The sequence below is a fragment of the Silene latifolia genome, chromosome 1, assembly GCF_048544455.1.
Source record: "Silene latifolia isolate original U9 population chromosome 1, ASM4854445v1, whole genome shotgun sequence".
Classification (NCBI taxonomy): Eukaryota; Viridiplantae; Streptophyta; class Magnoliopsida; order Caryophyllales; family Caryophyllaceae; genus Silene; species Silene latifolia.
The window spans coordinates 5,756,715-5,776,029 of NC_133526.1; the positions used below are offsets into that span (position 1 = coordinate 5,756,715).

Sequence of the window (19,315 nt, forward strand, 5' to 3'; positions counted from 1 at the left end):
AACAGAGTATCCATATTCAGATAAATGTGTTGTAACATAATCACTATAATCCTTTGGACATCTAGGTCTTTTACTCCTCCTAGGTTCAACAGCATGATCAATAGGAGTGCTACTACAACTAGCATGTGAAGACATATCAATAGATGCAACAGGTAATGAAGTAGATGAAACAACATTTTTCTGAAAAGGGAAAACATGCTCAAAAAATTCGGCATCTCTAGCCTCAGATATAGAACGGTCACTTAAAGACATAAATCTATAGGCAGAGCTATTTTGAGCATAACCTATAAAAACACAATCATAGGTCTTAGGTCCAACGGTAGGTCTCCTAAAGTCAGGTAAACCCACTTTAGCCAAACACCCCCACACTCTAAGATAACTCAGGTTAGGAGGATAGCCCTTCCAAATCTCGTAGGGTGTCTTGTCAATTTTCTTATGAGGTACACGGTTAAGAATGTGACAAGCGAGAAAGTATTGCTTCCCCACATATCGTCAGACAGGCCAGAACTTAAAAGCATAGCATTCATCATCTCTTTTAAAGTTCTATTTTTACGTTCAGCTACACCATTGGATTGGGGTAAGTAAGGTGGACTAGTCTCATGTATTAAACCGTTTGCAGCACAAAAATCCGCTAAATAACTGGATTTATACTCACCACCTCTACTGCATTCTTTCCCTTTCGTAATTCTTACTGCTACAGATTTTACGAACTACAATTTAAAAAACTATTGATTTAAGTGCAGTAGCCATGTCTGTGATTTCGAAAATTGTACCTGATATTTCGAAAATTGAGCAATTAGATGGTCAGAATTATAAGCGTTGGTCCCAGAAACTGTTGATGTTTTTTGAGCAGTTGGAAATTGATTATGTTTTGTTTAATGACCCGCCAAAACCTATTGTTCCGTCTGATGCTGAGACTACCCCTCCTCCCTCTAAAGATGTTAAGTCCAATGAAGAGGATATTGGTAGTGACGCGGTGCGGAACCGCTGCCTTAAAAAACTATTTCTCCGGTGCGACCGTGGTGGCGATCAGCAACGACCGGTAGTCCCCAAGGATTACACTACTGCTGCCTGACAAACTCGCCCACTCGAGTTTGTAAGACCTGGAACGATTTTACTTCACCCAGAAATTTATAGAGAAAGCAGGGAAGAGATGGAGAAGAGAGTTTATGTTTTGTGTGTTTTGATAGAGAAGTCGGGCTCTTATTTATAGCCAAACCGAAGCAACAGAAGCAGCAAAACCGACTCCTAAGATGTTGCAGTCAAGGGCTACAAACGTGGAGCATGACCCTCATGTTGACAGTCAGTTGGACTGACTGATTCAACTCAACAACACAGCCCAAAACAAAACTCAGATGTGGCCCAGCCCGCCGCAGGCGATTGCCAAATCCCAAATCCCGAATGCCGGTCCGGGCTCGGGCACGGGCGCGCGTGTGCGAGCTGAATTAAGCACCTCGCAAAGTCTCTACAAAAGACTCCCCATGACCACTAGTGATAAGGTAAGGGAAGGGGTGTTATATAAACCCATAAAACACCCACTTCCTCACCAATGTGGGACAAATGGAAACTAAGAAAAAAGGCTCTCAAAGCCTCTATTTCCAACAAACTTAAGTCGTCTCTCCATTTATCTAAAACGACATCAAAACGAGCAATTTTATAAGAATCAATGGGGCCTTCAATCACAGGTGAAAGAAGATAGTGTAGCATATTGTTGTCGAATATTACACCCCGTATGGTTGTCAAACATATCCCGGTTGAAACGCGAGTAAGGGGGGTAGGAGAGCTCCATAAATCGGTCTTCAGGCTATATATAAATACATGCCTGTCTTCGTCATCATCCCGCCAATTAGTTCTCGTCCCTACAATGTTGTAGTCGTTGTGTTCACTATCGTAACCAAAACCATAAGATAATTTTAAGTCCTTCCATATCGTCTCCAAGGGAAGAAGGATTGATTTGAAAGTACGCGTTAAAGGGTTGCATATAAGGAAACACGTATCAATCTTCCTAATAACTTTAAAGCAAACCAAGCCATTGCAAGAGCCTACATGATATTTACGGTCGCGGTCTCTTATGGTATCCTTAGGCCAATTCAATTTTGTGACTTTAACAGGATGATGATAAAGATCATCAATGATATAAAGGGTAGTATTAGTCCAGTAAAGGATACAATTGTGTTGCGAGTTGAGTTCGAGGGATTTGTTAAGATGGAGTTCAGGGAAAAGGGGATTATTGATAAGATTGTACCACTCTTTGCAAACGCACTAAGCACTTGAAGCTTAGGACCGATTTAGCTGGTATTCGACGGGTTACTATTCCTTCTTCAAAGAGTCGAGAATTCTCAATCATCTTTACGCTTTTGATTAAATTACCTCCCAGGCTCTCACAACGAGAAAAATTAACGATTGTGAAGTTATATAATTATATATACTCCATATAGCAGGAACTATACTGAGATTAGGAAACGTGATTTCTGTAAGGATTCTAATTGCATCGAAGATTTGTACAAGTTTCAGCAACATGATAGTCCATCCATACAGTGATACAGACCGTAGACTAAATTAGAGGAATTCAATTGAATGGGCTTTTTTTAAAAGATAAAAAAATAAAAAATGGTTCCGTATAAGGCCAAATAACGGGGTCGGATGTACATAGCTTTACGCGGAGACGCATCCTTAATTTTCATGCCGTGCGTTACACGAATTCTAAAATAATGTGGGATAAATTTCACTATATGATGGAATATGATATATAGTGCATGTCTAAGAATTTTGTACACCTCATGACCATAAATAACTCACGTTAATATAATTTTTAGAGCCTCTCCAATGGTTCTTGTTAGGTACTTGGTTGCAAATTTTATAAAATTTTAAGCATGTAGCTTGTCATTGGAGAAGGAATAAATGGACGTAGCTTGTGAGCATTGTAACTCTACCAAGCAATGTAGTTTGTTTTGCAAAAATAAAAAAGAAAATTTTCTTATTGGATGAAAACAATAATGTGGACTCGTGCAAGCTACAAACCATTGTAGCCTACCACTAAAGTGGTATGTAGCCAAAGAGCAGGGTTGCTTAAAATATTGAGATGACAACTCAAACTATAATGTATTGTTACTAGCCACTGTAGATGCTCTACAAAAAATGGACCTGCTTGCAATTTTGTAAAAATTTCAAGCAGGTTGCTCACCATTTGAGACGGAAAATTATGACCCGCTTGAAAGTCATACCCGCTCTACCAAAGCTACATGCTTGCTTTTTGTTGCTTGATTTTTATTGGTCGGTTAATGTGAAGTGACCATATTCAAGCTATAAGATATAGTAGCCTACCATTGGAAAAATATATAGCTTCAGAGCAATATTGCTGAAAATAACTATATGATATGTCAACCTACAATATTATGTAGCTTACCATTAAAAATGCTCTTATATGAAATAAATCAATGTTTGATTAATTAATTTATTTTATTTGTAAAGAAAACACAAGATAAGTTTATACATAGGGTAAATAAGTTGTGGTAAAGTTACAACCTTTGTATGCTACAGAGTATAACATTCGTAGCACCTGAATGATCATAGGCATCGGAGTGATAGCCCGAAACAACCTCGCATTACTGGAGTATATTATCAATAGTTCCCATCGGAGAAGCATCAACGACTGAACTATGTCGAATGGTTCAGAGAGGTGACTCAATTCGGAATTGCAGACTTAAAAAGAGGAACTGAACGAAGCTTTATAAAATCAAACATAAACTTGGTATAGCAAACTCAAGTTCCGAAATCCTGAACTAGATGAAAAACATTAAACTGGTTACCCTAACAATTTAGTTAAGGAGCACCCGGGAATCTTAACGAGGCTTGGAATATAAATCATGACTGATTCATACTTTGGCAATTGCTTTTCCTTGAAGGGTATCCTTCTGTTATCTCCTTCATCATACCATTTCAGTTCCCCGTGATCATTATAATCTTCAAGCAGTAAACGATTATGCCCGTCCTTTGAACGAGCAATAAGACGATGCCATAAAAGATCTCTAGGAAGCTGAAACATCTTCTTCCATGAACCGTCTTCTTCCAGCATCCAAATGTCGTGAGTCGAGAAAGAACTAACACGTAGGTATAACTGTCCGTCCAATTCTCCCAATTCTACCAAATCCTTTCTTAGTTGACTCGGGAAACTAAGATCGTCTGCCCATTTCTCTGAAACAACATCAAAACGAGCGATTTTGTAAAGTTTCGAGACTCCAAACATTCCATCATTTGCTGAAACAAGATAGTGTAGCATCTTGTCTCTGAATATTACATTTTTTCGGTTTTCCCATATTCTTTCGGATGAAGTTCTAGTCGGAGTAGGATAGCTCCATGAATCAGCCTTCAAGCTGAATATACGCACATCTCTGTCACTTTCCATCCAAACACTACTAGTCACTACGATCTTGTAGTCGTCTTGTTCATTATCATAACCAAAACCATATGATAAGCTATGATTCATCCATGTCTTCTCCGAGGGGAGAAGGATTGATTTGAAAGTACGCGTTGCAAGGTTGCAAATAAGAAAGCAGAAAACCGGTTGGTTATGGTCACGCCTGGCCTTACCGCCATGCAAACAAACTTTGAAGCAAACTAAGCCATTGCAAGAGCCTACAACATCCGTATTGCGGTAATATAGTATCATATCACTTGGCCAATACAATTTGGTAGACTTAAGAGGGTGATTAATGTCGTAAACAATACGAAGGGAACTAGTACAGAAAAGAGCACGATTGTGTCGTGAGTTGGGTTCGAGGGATTTATTAAGATGGAGGTTAGTGAAGAGGGGACTGTCGATAAGATTGTACCACTCTTTGCATATACATTTGAAACGTAAGATGGATTTAGCCGGTAACAAACTCAGTATCTCTAGAATCAGATCTAATGGTACTCGACGGTCTAACATTGCTATTCAATAGTAAGGAAATTATGTTTATGATTCTTAATTACACCCTAAATCTCAAAGTATATATATAAACAATATAGAAGAAGTATCTTGAATTTAGGAAAGTGATTGTTGCTAGGATTCTAATTTCGATTAGGTTTCCAAATATTATGCTCTAATCTAATCTAATGTGTTTTTCGTAAAAGGGTTTTCTAATTAACTTATTAATATCCTCTGTCCCACTTTTGTGTTCCATCCCGTGTCCCACCCCATAAACATTTTGACACATCAATGACCCGTGTACGATTACCACATTTAATTGACAAAGGATCTTCATGCATTAATGACTGAATTCAGTGAACTACGTCGTATGATGCGCAGTCGCACAGATGAGACTCAGTGACCCGTGTACGATTACTTAGTGTTCGCCTTAGGCAAGTGGTTCTTGTCTTTCCATAAGTCTTATTACTTTCACTTTCCTGGATATAATTTCGTAAAAGCAGCATCGCAAGTCGCTACTGAACAACGTCAATTAATATGAGAAAAACGTGAAGCAGGGTAAATTGTGAGAATATTGTGATGTATTTTTCCATTCAATTTAATTGTTGCTAATTGTACAAAGTATACAATTATAGATACCTGAAGATATTGCGATATTTACAGAAAATAGTATTGATTTGCAAGATAATAAGATGTTGTTGCTCTATTATAAATGGAACCATCACATCTCATCTAATCTTATGAAAGAAATACGAAGTATATTTAATGTTAAAATTAAGAACAAGGTTAGATTTCACATTTTGTCAAAGTTACGGGGCCTAATTGCTATATTTGTAACTTATGAGGATTAATCTCACAATTGCTCGAAGTTATGGGGGCTAATCGCCTCTTTCGCGAAAAATAATTGGCGATAGTAATAGCAGCACTACTTTCGCTATAAGCTTACATTGAACAGTCTTTGCAGACGGAAATTCATCCACAACGACTTCTCTGTTCTCATTTTTCTTATCTAACAAATTGGTTATTATAGAGAATAATCGAGTAATAATTTACTGCGAAACTGAAGATATGAATTTGTTTTTGGACAATAAGCAAATAGTTATCGTACTTATCAAGCTACCTCGAAACAGTATAGAAAGATCATGAGTTTAGCGAGAAAACATAACATCTATTCAACGATAAAAAAACCTATGCAAAGGTAAAGACAACATTAAACTCCATCGTCGACTTGCTGTAATTTTGTTAAGGGGGACCCTGGAATCGTAACGAGACTTGCAATAACAAGAATGACTGATCGGCAATACCTCTGCGATGGCTCTGGTTTGAATGGTATCCTTTTGTTATCTCGTTGATCATACCAAAACAGTTCAGTTCTCTCAAAGCGATAATCTTGATGAAGCAGTAAACTATGACACCCGGAATGAGCAATTGGACATCGTCCGCATAAATCTTTAGGAAGACGAAACATCTTCTTCCATGAACCATCTTCTTCCATCTTCCAAATCTCACTTGAATCAATACTAAGATTATCAACATGTATGTATAACCATCCATCCAAATTTCCAAATTGTACATAACCATTCACTTCCGGTAAACTTAGATCGTCTCTCCATTTCTCAGAAACGATATCAAAGCGAGCAATTTTATATTCATTGATGGAGCCTTCTGTCACAAGGGAACCAAGATAGTGTAGCATATTGTTTACATATATTGCTTCGCTTTTGATTATCCAATTACATCTTCCGGTTGAAACGCTGGTAGGAAGGTCGGTCCAGCTCCATAAACCAGTTTTCAAGCTGTATACACACACATGTCTACTGTCATTCTCCATCCAAACATCACTAGTTGCTACGATCTTATAGTCATCGTGTTCCATATCGTAACCAAAGCCATATGATAAGTAACCATGAATCCATTTTGTCTCTGAACAAGGAAGGATTGATTTGAAATTGCGCGTTGTAGGGTTGCATATAAGGAAGCAGCTAACTGTAAAAGACCTAGGGGTAGCATTATTACGACAACGAACGTTGAAACAAACCAAGCCATTGCAAGAGCCTACGACACGTATGGTATCGCCGTGTCTTGTTGTATCCTTAGGCCAATTTAATTTGATCCATTTCAAGGGATCATAAAGATCATCAACAATACTAATTATACCAAGTGTATCATAAGATATAAGGATACGATTGTGTCGTGAATCGGGTTTGAGGGATTTGTTAAGTTGAAGTTTAGCGAAGAAGGGGGTGTTTATAAGATCGTACCACTCTTTGCATACGCACTTGAACCGTAGGGCGGATTTAGCCGGTAACCAGACCAGTATCTCTATGATCAGATCTAATGGTACTCGACGGTCTAACATTGCTATTCAATAGTAAGGAAATTATGTTTATACTAATTCTTAATGATACCCTAAATCTCAAAGCATATATGTATACCACAGAAAGTATATTATATTGAGTTTAGGAAGGTGATTGTTGCTAGGATTCTAATTTCGATTGCGTTTCCAAATATCATGCTATTAATCTAATGTGATATTTATATAACACTTTCCAAATATAATGCTGTAAAAACCCTGTAATCTAGTGTACGATGAGTTAGGCCGAGGTGGCAATCGGATTAGCTGGGTCGGGTTCGGGCCGTTATCGGGTCAGGTTATTTCTGGTCAAGTGATGTATCGGGTTTGGATCGGGTCATTATCGAGCCCGGTTCTTATGTCACTTTTTGACCATTAAATTTAGTTTTTAACCATTATTTGGTTTAGTAACTTCATTATTAAGTCAAACGTATAAATCACTATTATTTTGATAAATATTAAGTTTAATAATTGTCGAGTCATCAATTTAATTAATGAGGTAAATATCGGGTCGGGTCTAGGTCGGGTTCAGTTCATTGATTATCGAGTCGTCATCGGGTTTGGTCGGATCGGTTTCAGGTTGCAAAATTCTTATAGGTCAAATAGGGTCAGGTCAGATTTGCCGTTCTAAGTTAAAGTTCTCCCTAAGGCGATCACAGAGTGAAGGATTCCCTTATTGTTATGATACACCTCGAAAACATTTGGATCGGACTGAAAGATGGCCCATGCCCAATGCCAGTATGGATCATCTGTCCCACTTTTGTGTACCATTGTATGTGTCACTCCACTCACCTTTTGACACATCACTTATTACAAAATAAAATATTGTAATAATTATATTAATTTGTTGATATGTTAGAAGGTAATTGGAGTGGTACATACATTGGGACACCAAATGGGACAAAGGATCCCCACTCGCCCAATGCAGATGGAGTTATCGACACCATCAAGGACTGAGTGGGCCTAGGATCTACGAGGTTTTAGCATTTGATTTTATTTTTTTAGCAATTGAAAAGGGGGCCTAGGATCTACGAGGTAAAAAAATAACAGAGGCCATAAGAGTACAAAGTAAACGAGTAAACGACAACACTGATGAACTCCTTACTTGTTCATTTCCTGCAACTTTGTTAAGGAGCATCCTGGAATCGGAATTAGGCCGTGGCTTTAGTTTTAAGCTAAGGGTATCCATTTGTTACTTTTTTTATCATACCATTTGAGAACACTATCCCCATGACCATTATAATCTTGAAGCAATAAACGTTGTCATCCGTCCTTGGAGCAAGCAATTAGATGATGCAAGTGAAAATCTTTAGGAAGTTGAAACATCTTCATCCATGAACCATCTTCTTCCATCATCCAAATGTCACTTGAATCAATACCAAGATCATCCATCTAACTTTCCAAGTTGTACGAGATTATTCACTTGAACCGGTAAACTTAGGTCGTCTCTCCATTTCTCAGAAACGATATCAAAACGAGCAATTCGATTTACTGTTAAGCCTTGTGTGTCATGTGAAACAAGGTAGTATAGAATATTGTTACTAAATACCGGTTCACTTATGATTTCATCATATTTCCCGATTAAACCGCTATTAGGAGGGTAGGACCAGCTCCATAAACCAGTCTTCAAGTTGTATACACACACATGTCTACTGTCATTCTCCGTCCAAATATCACTAGTTGCTACGATCTTATAGTCATCGTGTTCAATATCGTAACCAAAGCCATATGATAAGTAAGCATCCATCCATTTCGTCTCTGAGCAACCAAGTATTGATTTGAAATTGCGCGTTGTAGGGTTGCATACAAGGAAGCACCTCGGAATCGGCTCGACAAGCCCTCGGAATCGGCTCGAGCTCGGTCAAAACGAGCTCGAGCTCGAACTCGAGCCGAGCTTGGTTAAATACGAGCCGAGCCCGAGCTCAGCCAGGCTCGGCTCGGAAGCTCGTTTAGGCTCGTTTATAGTTTTTTTGTACAATATTTATACTTTTAATATTAATTTTATTATAAATTATATGTTATTTAGTCATGTATAATTATTGAAGAGTTTAGGATTCAAGTACCTAAGAGGGGGAGGGGGTGAATTAGGTACTATTTTAAAAATTTCAACTTAGTCTTTATTGAATTAAAGCAAGTTGATTGATAATGTGAAGAACAAATGGATACATCAAGTAATATTGATTCATTAAGAGTGTATCACGATGTTTAAGAAGATTGCAGTAAGGCAATGGTTGATCCGATTTGTTGCTTGTATGTCTTAGCTCATAAGAGAAGGCTATCACCAAAAGCAACGATGATTGATCGTTGTTAAATAAAACGTGGATTAACAATCGAGTAGTAAAAATGCAGCGGAAATAAAATAACAAAGATTAACACGATGCTTTTGAATTGGTTCGGCCAACTTCTAAAGGCCTACGTCCAATCTTCTTTTATTAATAAGTTTAAGTGATCTACTCCGACTACTTAGACACTTACAAATAAAAGGACCAACAACCTACTCCGGTTGCGACACAAGTCTCAAGACTACTCCGTCTAGAAACTTAAGACTCTTACAGAATTATTACAAAGATCAAGTTTCCTCAAACTGATTCTATGAAAGAATTGATAAGGACAACTTATAGATCAATCGATTCTAGGCAAGAGAATGTAATACTTAAGGCAACGGTAGTGAAGATCATTGCCACACCGGAAGACTTAGAAATATTTTGCAAATGAAGTAAAAAGCTTTGAGTTCTTAAAAACAAGTTTGCAAAACACTTTGAAAATTATCTGGAAAGTCTTAAGAAAAATGAAGGAGAAGAGTGCTCCTTTTATAGGGAAGCAAACTAGGGTTTAGAGGTCAAGACATGAGGTAGAAAACAAATAATTTTGACTTGCCCAAGTTTGCACAAAATGGAGCATTCTTCCAAAGGTTAAAGAAGAAAAGGAGCTTTGTTACTATCTTGAAAGGGCCTTTGAAAATCAGTCAAGGTAAGATGGACAATCAAGTGAGGACATTTTAGAGGAACAAATTTGGAAAGAAACAAGTTCTTCTTTCTAAAAGCCATGATAAAAAATATTGCCACTTTGAGTTAAGACCTTTTGAAAGATGCCAATAGAATATCATTTTCTTAAACAATAACCTTTTACAAGATTCAAATATCAGAAATTTGTATTTCAAAATAGAAGTTAGTATTTTCGAAATATGAATATTTTGAAAATGAAGACTTCTTCCAAGTGACACGAGTTGAAGCAACGGTCTTGCTGACTGTTGCCTTAGTAAGCAGGTTGTTGTTCAACAACAGTCTTGCTTATTGTTGCCTTAGTACTATACTCTCTTACCCTTACATAAGTGACTCTTAATTACAACACAATTCTTGGATAGCTTCATCAACACTTCTTGACCTTGAACATTGATTAATTCTTGATTGGGGAAGAGGACTAAATCCTGAAATGGAACATCTTAAAACATGGTTAAACATAGGCATGTCATCATCAACAAAAGTGTTCTAACAATTATATTATATTATAATAATTTTTAGAATTTTATAATCTTATTTATTATTTAAAAATATTTATATTTAGTTAGATTAAAAAAAGTTAGAAAGTGAAAATAATATAAAGACAAAACGAGCTCGATTCGAACTCGAGCCGATCTCGAGCTTTTTCTGAGCCGAGCTCGAGCTTCAATTTTTAAGCTCGACGAGCGAGCTTGAGCCGAGCCCGAGCTCGAGCTAAAAAATTCGAGCCGAGCCCGAGCCCACCCGAGCTCGAGCTCGGATCGCCGTTTACACCCCTAAGCATCATTCCACCAACGAACGTTGTAACAAACCAAGCCATTGCAAGAGCCTATGACACGTATGGTATCGCCGTGTCTTGTGGTATCCTTAGGCCAATTCAATTTGATCCATTTCAAGGGATCATAAAGATCATCAACAATACTAATTATACCAAGTGTATCATCAGAGATAAGGATACGATTGTGTCGTGAGTCGGGTTCGAGGGATTTATTAAGATGGAGGTGAGTGAAGAGGGGATAACATTGTACCACTCTTTGCATACACATTTGAAACGTAACACAGATTTAGCCGGTAACAAACTCAGTATCTCTAGAATCAGATCTAATGGTACTCGACGGTCTACCATTCCGAACCAATAGTAAGGAAATTATGTTTATACTAATTCTTAATGACAACCTAAATCTCAAAGCATATAACACCCAGATTACCCAATTTTAGTTGGTATATCAACGACCAAATCTAATGGTATTCGATGTGCAACAATTCCATGAGTACTTTTCGACATCGCCTTTACACACCCTCTACTGAATCTCAACGTCAAGTACTCCGTATATATACAGCAGGAAGTATTTTGGGTTTAGGGAAGTGACTGATTTTAGGATTCTAACTGGAATTGAGTTTCCAAATAACACCCAGATTACCCAATTTTAGTTGGTATTCCTATTTTGGTTGGTATTCCTAATCAGGTACTAATTTTAGCTCATGGTTATCGTCTTCGAGTTGAGATCACCTGTCGCGCTTTTGTTTCCCATCTCATGTCCCATTGCTTTTATCTTGCAACACATCATCATTCAAATAATAAAAATTAATAGCAATTTCTCTTAAGTTAGTAATGTGTCACAAGAAGAGTATAGTGGGACACGAGATGGAATAGAAAATGGAACAGGGAATCCGCTCTCATCGTCTTCTACCCTTTAAATTTTGGTGTTTTATTTTGTGAAATCGTGATTTTTAACTAAAGCACCGGTGGAGCGAGGCGTTAGATATATATAGGACAGTCGTCCCATAAGCAGTGAAGAATATGTATATCTACAAATTAATTTAATCAAAGGTAAACAGATAACCGAGACAAAGGAAGTATTATTACACATTATTCTTCCACTAATTTTATAATCATATTTAGTACATACAAATCTCAGCGTCAGACACGCTAACAGTAGCAAAAGCGCGGAGTTCCATGACATACACAAGGTTTTAAATATCGGTTGAAATGAAGCCGCATACATAATGACTCGGATAGAGTACAAGGTAATGAGTCGACAATAATTGAGTCGGAAAGAGTACAAGACACATGCATACATAATTATATACGGAGTACATAATCATTCAACAATGTCTGCGAATAGCGAAACAACTGCGAAAACAATGGCATTGATCATAGGCTTGGGTTAGAGGTTGGACCATTAGATTGGCTGCCCCTTCTCCCTTTATTTGCGAGGTGCTTGCGATTAGAGAAGGGTTGCGTTTTGCGTCTCAGTCAACAAGTAAATTTGTGATTGCCTCGGATTGTCTTAATGCGGTCAATGCCATTACGAGTCTCCATTCGCCTTGTGGTCCCTTTACTAACATTTTGATTGAGTGTAGGGAAAAATTAAAAGACTCATCCCATTTGAAGCTTGTATTTGAGAAAAGAAGCGCCAACAAAGTAGCGGATGCTATGGCTAAGTTTGCTCTTAAAGACACTAGCTCTCGAAATGGAGCCTTTGTTTGGGATCATGCCCCTTTTTTTGTAATTGATTATTGTAATTCGGATTTTATTTCGGCTTGTACGACACTAAGCCCCGACCCTCCCCCGTGATGTACTTGAATTCCCTTTGTCTTTAATCTAATATGTTCTTTCCGTCCAAAAAAAAAAAAAGATCATAGGCGTCAGACCAATGGCATGTGCTCGGAGAAAACAACCTCAGAAGTTTTCAGATTTTATCTAATAGGAATATTTATAATAGTTGGGCCTCAACATCACCTTAAGGTTTTGGCTGAGATGGTTCAACTATCAGTATCGAAACAAGGCGCCAAAGATGGAGTTATATTTCGACATCATCAACAAGGAAGTGTGCTAGTAATCTCTAAGAGTCGTTGGATTTTTAAAATTGGAATATTTTATAAGCCTTCAAAAATAAGCAGTAGTTTCATCAACTTAGGCTTAAATAGAGGTCGGAGGTACACAACATTACGCAAGCTATTATTAATTAAATCAACCAAGTTGTTGCAATTTAGTTAAGGAGCAACCTCCTGGAATCGCAACGAGGCTTGCAATACAAAGCTCGTATGATTCTCTGTGCCTCGGCATTGTCTCTGATAGTTTAAATGGTGTCCTTGTGTTATCTCGTTGATCATACCAAAACAGTTCAGTTATTTCACTGTAAAAATATGGAATCAGTAGAAGACGGTGTCCATCCTTAGAACGAGCAATTAGATGATGCATGTATAAGTCTCCAGAAATATCAAACATCTTCTTCCATGAACCATCATGTTCCTCCATCATCCAAAACTCAGTTGATCTATCACGAAGATCACCAACATGTAGGTATAACAATCCATCCAACTTCTCAAGTCGTACAAAATGACGAAACTCTGAAACTTGAACCGGTATACTTAGGTCATCTCTCCATTTCTCAGAAACGACATCATAACGAGCAATTCGATAATCATCACTGGTGATCAGGTCTCCTATCTCAGCAGAAGAAAGAACAAGATAATTTAGCATATTATTGTTTCCGTATATTGCTCCGCTATTGATTGTCCAATTTCTTCCGGTTGGAACGCGGGTAGGGGTGGAGGAACCACTCCATAAATCAGTGTTTAAGCTGTATGTAAACACATATTTGTTAGTCACTCCCAAACTACAACTAGTAACTACGATCTTATAGTCGTCGTGTACACTATCGTAACCAAAACCACATGATAGGGAATTGTGCGTCCATTTCATCTCCATTGCAGGAAGGATTGATTTGAACGTACGAGTTGTAGGGTTGCATATAAGGAATCTCCTAATCCCGTAATCCGGGTATTCACGACTCCTCCTAATTTTGAAGCAAACCAAGCCATTGCAAGAGCCTACAAAATATACAGAATCACCATCGTTTACGGTATCCTTAGGCCAATTCAATTTTATCGCTTTAACAGGCTGATAAAGATCATCAACGCCACAAAGGGTATTACTAGTAATCCAGAGAAGCATACAATCGTGTTGTGAGTTGGGTTCGAGGGACTTGTTAAGATGGAGTTTAATGAAGGTGGGACTGTTGATAAGATTGTACCATTCTTTGCATACGCACTTGAACCGTAGGATGAATATAGTCGGTAACCAGACAAGTATCTCGAAGATCAGGTCTAATGGTATTCGACGGGCTGCCATTACAACTGTATAATAGGGTTATTAAATTTTGAGATTCTTACAAGCTGTAGCACCAGAAATTTTATTGAGTTTAGGAAGGTGATTGATTGATGTTAGGATTCTAATTATATTTATGTTAGACAAGACGTTAACAAAAGTTTATTCTTTCCATAACTCCATAATCAAGCCGTGGCGTATCTAGAAATTGTAGACGTGGGATGCAAAAATTAAATTCAACAGAACATAAAGCATCGAGTTACGGGGAAGTGGTAAACTAGCCCCTTAAGTTTGCATCAATGTGAGAATAACCCCCTTAACTTTATTTTGGTGTAAATAACCCCCATAATTTTGCTCTAAAGTGAAATCAAGCCCCTTTCTACTTTTCCGGCCAAAATCTCGCCAGATTGCCAATTTCTCACCATTATCTCATATGTTCTACACTAGTTTAGAACCCGTGCAAAATTGCACGGGCATGAATAAAAAAAATATATAAGTAGTCTTTTAAAATTAATAATTATAATATCATTCAATATTATAGTATAAATGTACAACATTTTCCACATTCAAATTAAAGTACAATATTGAATTGAAATTCAACATTTATAATACTCTTAAGTCCTAACATGCAGATCAAATTGATATATAATTGGTATCATAACTAGTGTAGCTCCCGTGCAAATGCACGGTATTTTAGATATAGATATTACAGAATTTGACAATTAATTAAACTAATACAGTTTACCTCTATTTTGAAAAAGGTAGAAAATTTGCATATGTATTCCAAGATGATATTTTATTAGCCTTATTTATGTAAAAGTTAAAAATGATTGATGTTATGAAAATAATTAAGAGATAAATATTGTTTAGTAAATATTGATAGTGAACACTAATTAATTAGGAAATCAGTAGAATATTACCTAGGCGGGAAATTTAAACATGAGGGTTTAAAGTTCTGTTAATCTTTTAGTATATAGGAGATTCTGATCCACAATTTCTTATTTCATAGAACATCAATGAATTTTTTATCTTAAAAATTGTGGAGAAAAATCTTTTGCATATCAAATTTGTGCAGATTCTAAGCATTTCAATTTTATGAATATATCCAATTAAAATATTATATCCATTTATAGTTTAAGATATACCTATAGAATAGGCTACAATAGTAATCCCAATTCTAGATGCTAAAATTTTAGGCGGGAAAATTTGGAGATCCGCCTATTCTTTTAGTAAATAGGGGATTGGTGAATAATTTTATAGTAAACCTTGTTAAGTATATTTTGCTAACCTTATCTGTTATTATAGATTTTCTTGCTTCCACCATTTACCTAATAGAACTTTACTTAAAACTAAAATTCATTATTACCCATATTTTTGGTGAGGGTATATAGATTTATTGTTTACGGTGAATGAAATGAGAAATTTGGAAAAAGGTCAATCTAAAGCGTCAAGTTTACATAGTTATCAATCCTTACGTGGCTCAAACTTCATTGAAACGCATGTATTAAGTAAATATGCAAATCATCATTCCATAAATTAAGTGCAAACCCATATTATAAATTTTCTTGCTTCCACCATTTGCCTAATTTTCACCCTTTCTACTCTATATATTAAACAAATTCATGTATCCGCAAGATTTATACACCTTATTTTAGCACATTTTCCAACAATTCATATGTCCTACCACTCCTACCTCTGACTTTCTCTCTCCCTGGCGTCTTGTCTATCACCCAGAACACTCAACACCAACATTATCACTTCTTTTTTCCTTTTCTCAACTTTGCCAAATAAATAAATTTATTCTTAAAGAAGCGAGCGAGGAGAGTTTCATTGTTGACGATGATTCAGAGATTTAAACTAAATGATATCATGACATTCTATTCTCAAAGAGGCGATAACAATCTAAGGTTTCCTTGTTTTCTCCGAGTCAGTTGTTTACGGACGTAGCAATTTAATTTTGTAAAAGTTGCACCCAAAACTCAGTGTTAAATTATGAGCAATTATATGTAATATTGGTGAGAAATTAACAATCCCGGCGAGATTTTGACCAGAAAAGTGAAAAGGGCTTGATTTCACTTTATTACAAAGTTATGGGGTTGTTTACACCAAAATAAAGTTAAGGGGGTTATTCTCACATTGATGCAAACTTAAGGGCTAGTTTACCACTTCCCCGCATCGAGTTAGTACCGGCTTTTAGATTACGAGAAAGAGAGAGAGTGTACGCATAAAAAAATGATAGAATTAAATTTATCACTAAAACTTTGGAGAGACGGTCTCTCACTAAGTTATTGAGAGACCAACATTTCGTACTCTTTTATTTATATTTCGTACCCCTTTTGTTGTTGATTGTATCATAGTACTTTCGTACCTATTTACATAATAAATGTACCCATTTTATCATTAATCATGATTTGTACCTATTTTATTACCTTTAGAACCACTTTTTCTTAAAATTGTACAATAGTCTCTCAATAAAGCGTACAATAGTCTCTCAATAAAGCTTATTAAGAGACCGTCTCTCAGGAGACCTACTCTAAATTTATATACTCGGATTAGAGGAGTCGTTTTTTTAACGACTGACCCAAAAAATTTGAAGCCAGAGTTGTACTTCTAATATTGAATGCAAATAGGCCCGCAATCCTTACTCTTTAAAAAGAGGGGACTTGGGTGTACTGTAGCAATGAATAGTACCACCCAAAGTCCCCCTCATCCGTTGGATTTCCATATGAGATCTCTGTCTTCCATTCCCACTATACTCTCATCCACAACTTTAGATCGTCTTCTGTATCACTTTCCAATTCTCATCCGCTTATTTCTCTCTCCCTCTAAAAAAGCCCTCCGCAATACTTTACTCTTTAAAAAGAGGGGACTTGGGTGTACTGTAGCAATGAATAGTACCACCCAAAGTCCCCCTCATCCGTTGGATTTCCATATGAGATCTCTGTCTTCCATTCCCACTATACTCTCATCCACAACTTTAGATCGTCTTCTGTATCACTTTCCAATTCTCATCCGCTTATTTCTCTCTCCCTCTAAAAAAGCCCTCCGCAATACTTTTACTCCTTACTCTTTAAAAAGAGGGGACTTGGGTGTACTGTAGCAATGAATAGTACCACCCAAAGTCCCCCTCATCCGTTGGATTTCCATATGAGATCTCTGTCTTCCATTCCCACTATACTCTCATCCACAACTTTAGATCGTCTTCTGTATCACTTTCCAATTCTCATCCGCTTATTTCTCTCTCCCTCTAAAAAAGCCCTCCGCAATACTTTTACTCCATAGATTCATCTCAGTGTTCCATTCAATCCAACGCACGTTTAATAACAACTTTCCCCCCTTCAATATCACACCACATTGAGGATGATTTGGTGATGAAGACCGTGCTGATGATGAGTCGACGACGGCGGTATAACCCCGATGATCGCGATAGCAACGTTTTAAGGTTACATAGTCTTTCTTCTTTTCATTGTTCATTATTTCCGACATTTCTGGTTTTTTTTGGTTTAGAACTTTGAATTTGATCATAGGTTCTTTGCTCATATATTAGGTTGTCCTGTTGAATTTTAGGGTTTTTTCTGTTTTCAGTGTCTTTCCTTTAGGCTTTCCTTGTTTTTTTTTTTTCCAATGGTGCCCTGTTGAATTTTAGAATATCTACCATTTTGAGTGATTTGTTGTGTGTTTACCAATGTGAATATTGATCGGTATTTCGATTGTTTTGGATTGTTAATCAGATTATAAGGTTTTGTTGCGGACCAATTCGGAGCTGCTGGTGTTGTAAGGTTTTGTTGCGGGACAATCGGAGCTGCTGGTTGGCGCCAGTCGTATGTCGAAACTCAAAGGTGTTTACTATTCGTATCTCTTGTTGATGATCAATTTTCCTGATTTTAATGTTAATTCACACTCTTAATAATTGGTGAGGAAGATCTCCAAAGGTATTAACTCTTTAACCTTTATTATTTCTGCGTTCGATTTTTGTCCATGTTTCGGTTTGATTTTGTTATTGTTAAGGTATTGTAATGATTTTTTGTGTTGAAAAATAGTTGTTCCTTGTATCGGCTCCTTAATCTGCCGATTTCTTTGTTTATGTTTAGGGTTTACGAGCACCCGGTCTTTCAAGGTATATCTTCTAATTCCATTTCTTTCACTTATCATTCCTTTAATCTCCATCATTGTCCTCCTATGTAGGTGTTGTCATGCCTTCACACAGACTAATACTTGGGTATGTTGTCTTTAAGTTTGTATCGCTTCATTTTAGTGTTTAGGACCTCGTTTACCGCACTTTCTTTGGTGACATTGCTGCTGTGTGTTATCGAGTCCTTTGTGCTGTTCTTTTTGTGGGTGTTTGTTGGCCATCTTACTATTCTACAACAAGTCTAACGCAAAGAGAGTTTTTGATATCTTTGAAACTATAACTTTATATTATCATTGGATGGATGGGTGGTTTAGCCCTGGAACTGGCCACCGTGTTAACGTAGATTGCAATTTCAGGGGCAAATATTTGGTCGTTGTTTATTCATTGAATGTTGCCCCTTGGGGTAGCTGATATGATACTGAGCATTTTAGCTCACAACGCAATCATAGGGTTTTAACCTGCTGTTCAGCGTTCGTCTATTTTTTTTGTGCGCGTTCAGGTACTCGTGGTGTATTCACTCTAAGCGTCGACTTACCTGTGGTGTATTCTAAACGCTGACCGTCTGGGTTGGAGATTTTTATTCTATGTTTTCCTTTAGTTTGCTTGTCTATTACCTTGTACTCGGTTTTGTAGGTGTATGTTGACAGCTAATTGCCACTGAAGAATTGGCGCTCCTGGGGGTTCCTTGTTTTATCCTGGCAACAAGGTTAGGGATGGCAACGGTGTTGTACGCCATGGAGCTCGGTACCGATTTCGTTTGTTGCTCTCTCTTCTCTTACAGTATAATTGTCTATTTCCTATATCTCAG

General features: G+C 37.1%; 3 protein-coding genes and 1 long non-coding RNA gene across 4 annotated transcripts; 1 reads left to right on the forward strand and 3 right to left on the reverse strand.

Annotated features, from left to right (window-relative positions):
• Positions 1-3,805: 3,805 nt before the first annotated feature.
• On the reverse strand, positions 3,806-4,930 carry LOC141629662 (F-box protein CPR1-like). Its single transcript, XM_074442652.1, has one exon. It carries the CDS (start codon positions 4,928-4,930, stop codon positions 3,806-3,808), a length of 1,125 nt encoding a protein of 374 aa, XP_074298753.1.
• A 1,189-nt stretch (positions 4,931-6,119) lies between these two features.
• On the reverse strand, positions 6,120-7,268 carry LOC141629710 (F-box/kelch-repeat protein At3g23880-like). The gene has a single exon (XM_074442682.1). It carries the CDS (start codon positions 7,266-7,268, stop codon positions 6,120-6,122), a length of 1,149 nt encoding a protein of 382 aa, XP_074298783.1.
• Positions 7,269-13,235: 5,967 nt separating this feature from the next.
• LOC141629761 (F-box/kelch-repeat protein At3g23880-like) lies at positions 13,236-14,399 on the reverse strand. Its single transcript, XM_074442724.1, has one exon. It carries the CDS (start codon positions 14,397-14,399, stop codon positions 13,236-13,238), a length of 1,164 nt encoding a protein of 387 aa, XP_074298825.1.
• A 3,159-nt stretch (positions 14,400-17,558) lies between these two features.
• LOC141647152 (uncharacterized) lies at positions 17,559-19,246 on the forward strand. The gene is made up of 3 exons (XR_012545677.1): positions 17,559-17,817; positions 18,107-18,214; positions 18,561-19,246. It is a non-coding gene; the product is annotated as an uncharacterized LOC141647152 (long non-coding RNA).
• Positions 19,247-19,315: the final 69 nt, after the last annotated feature.

What these genes read in the sequence shown, in the direction of transcription:
- LOC141629662 (XM_074442652.1), bottom strand. Translation starts at nt 4,930, where the DNA reads ATGTTAGACCGTCGAGTACCATTAGATCTGATTCTAGAGATACTGAGT.
- LOC141629710 (XM_074442682.1), bottom strand. Translation starts at nt 7,268, where the DNA reads ATGTTAGACCGTCGAGTACCATTAGATCTGATCATAGAGATACTGGTC.
- LOC141629761 (XM_074442724.1), bottom strand. Translation starts at nt 14,399, where the DNA reads ATGGCAGCCCGTCGAATACCATTAGACCTGATCTTCGAGATACTTGTC.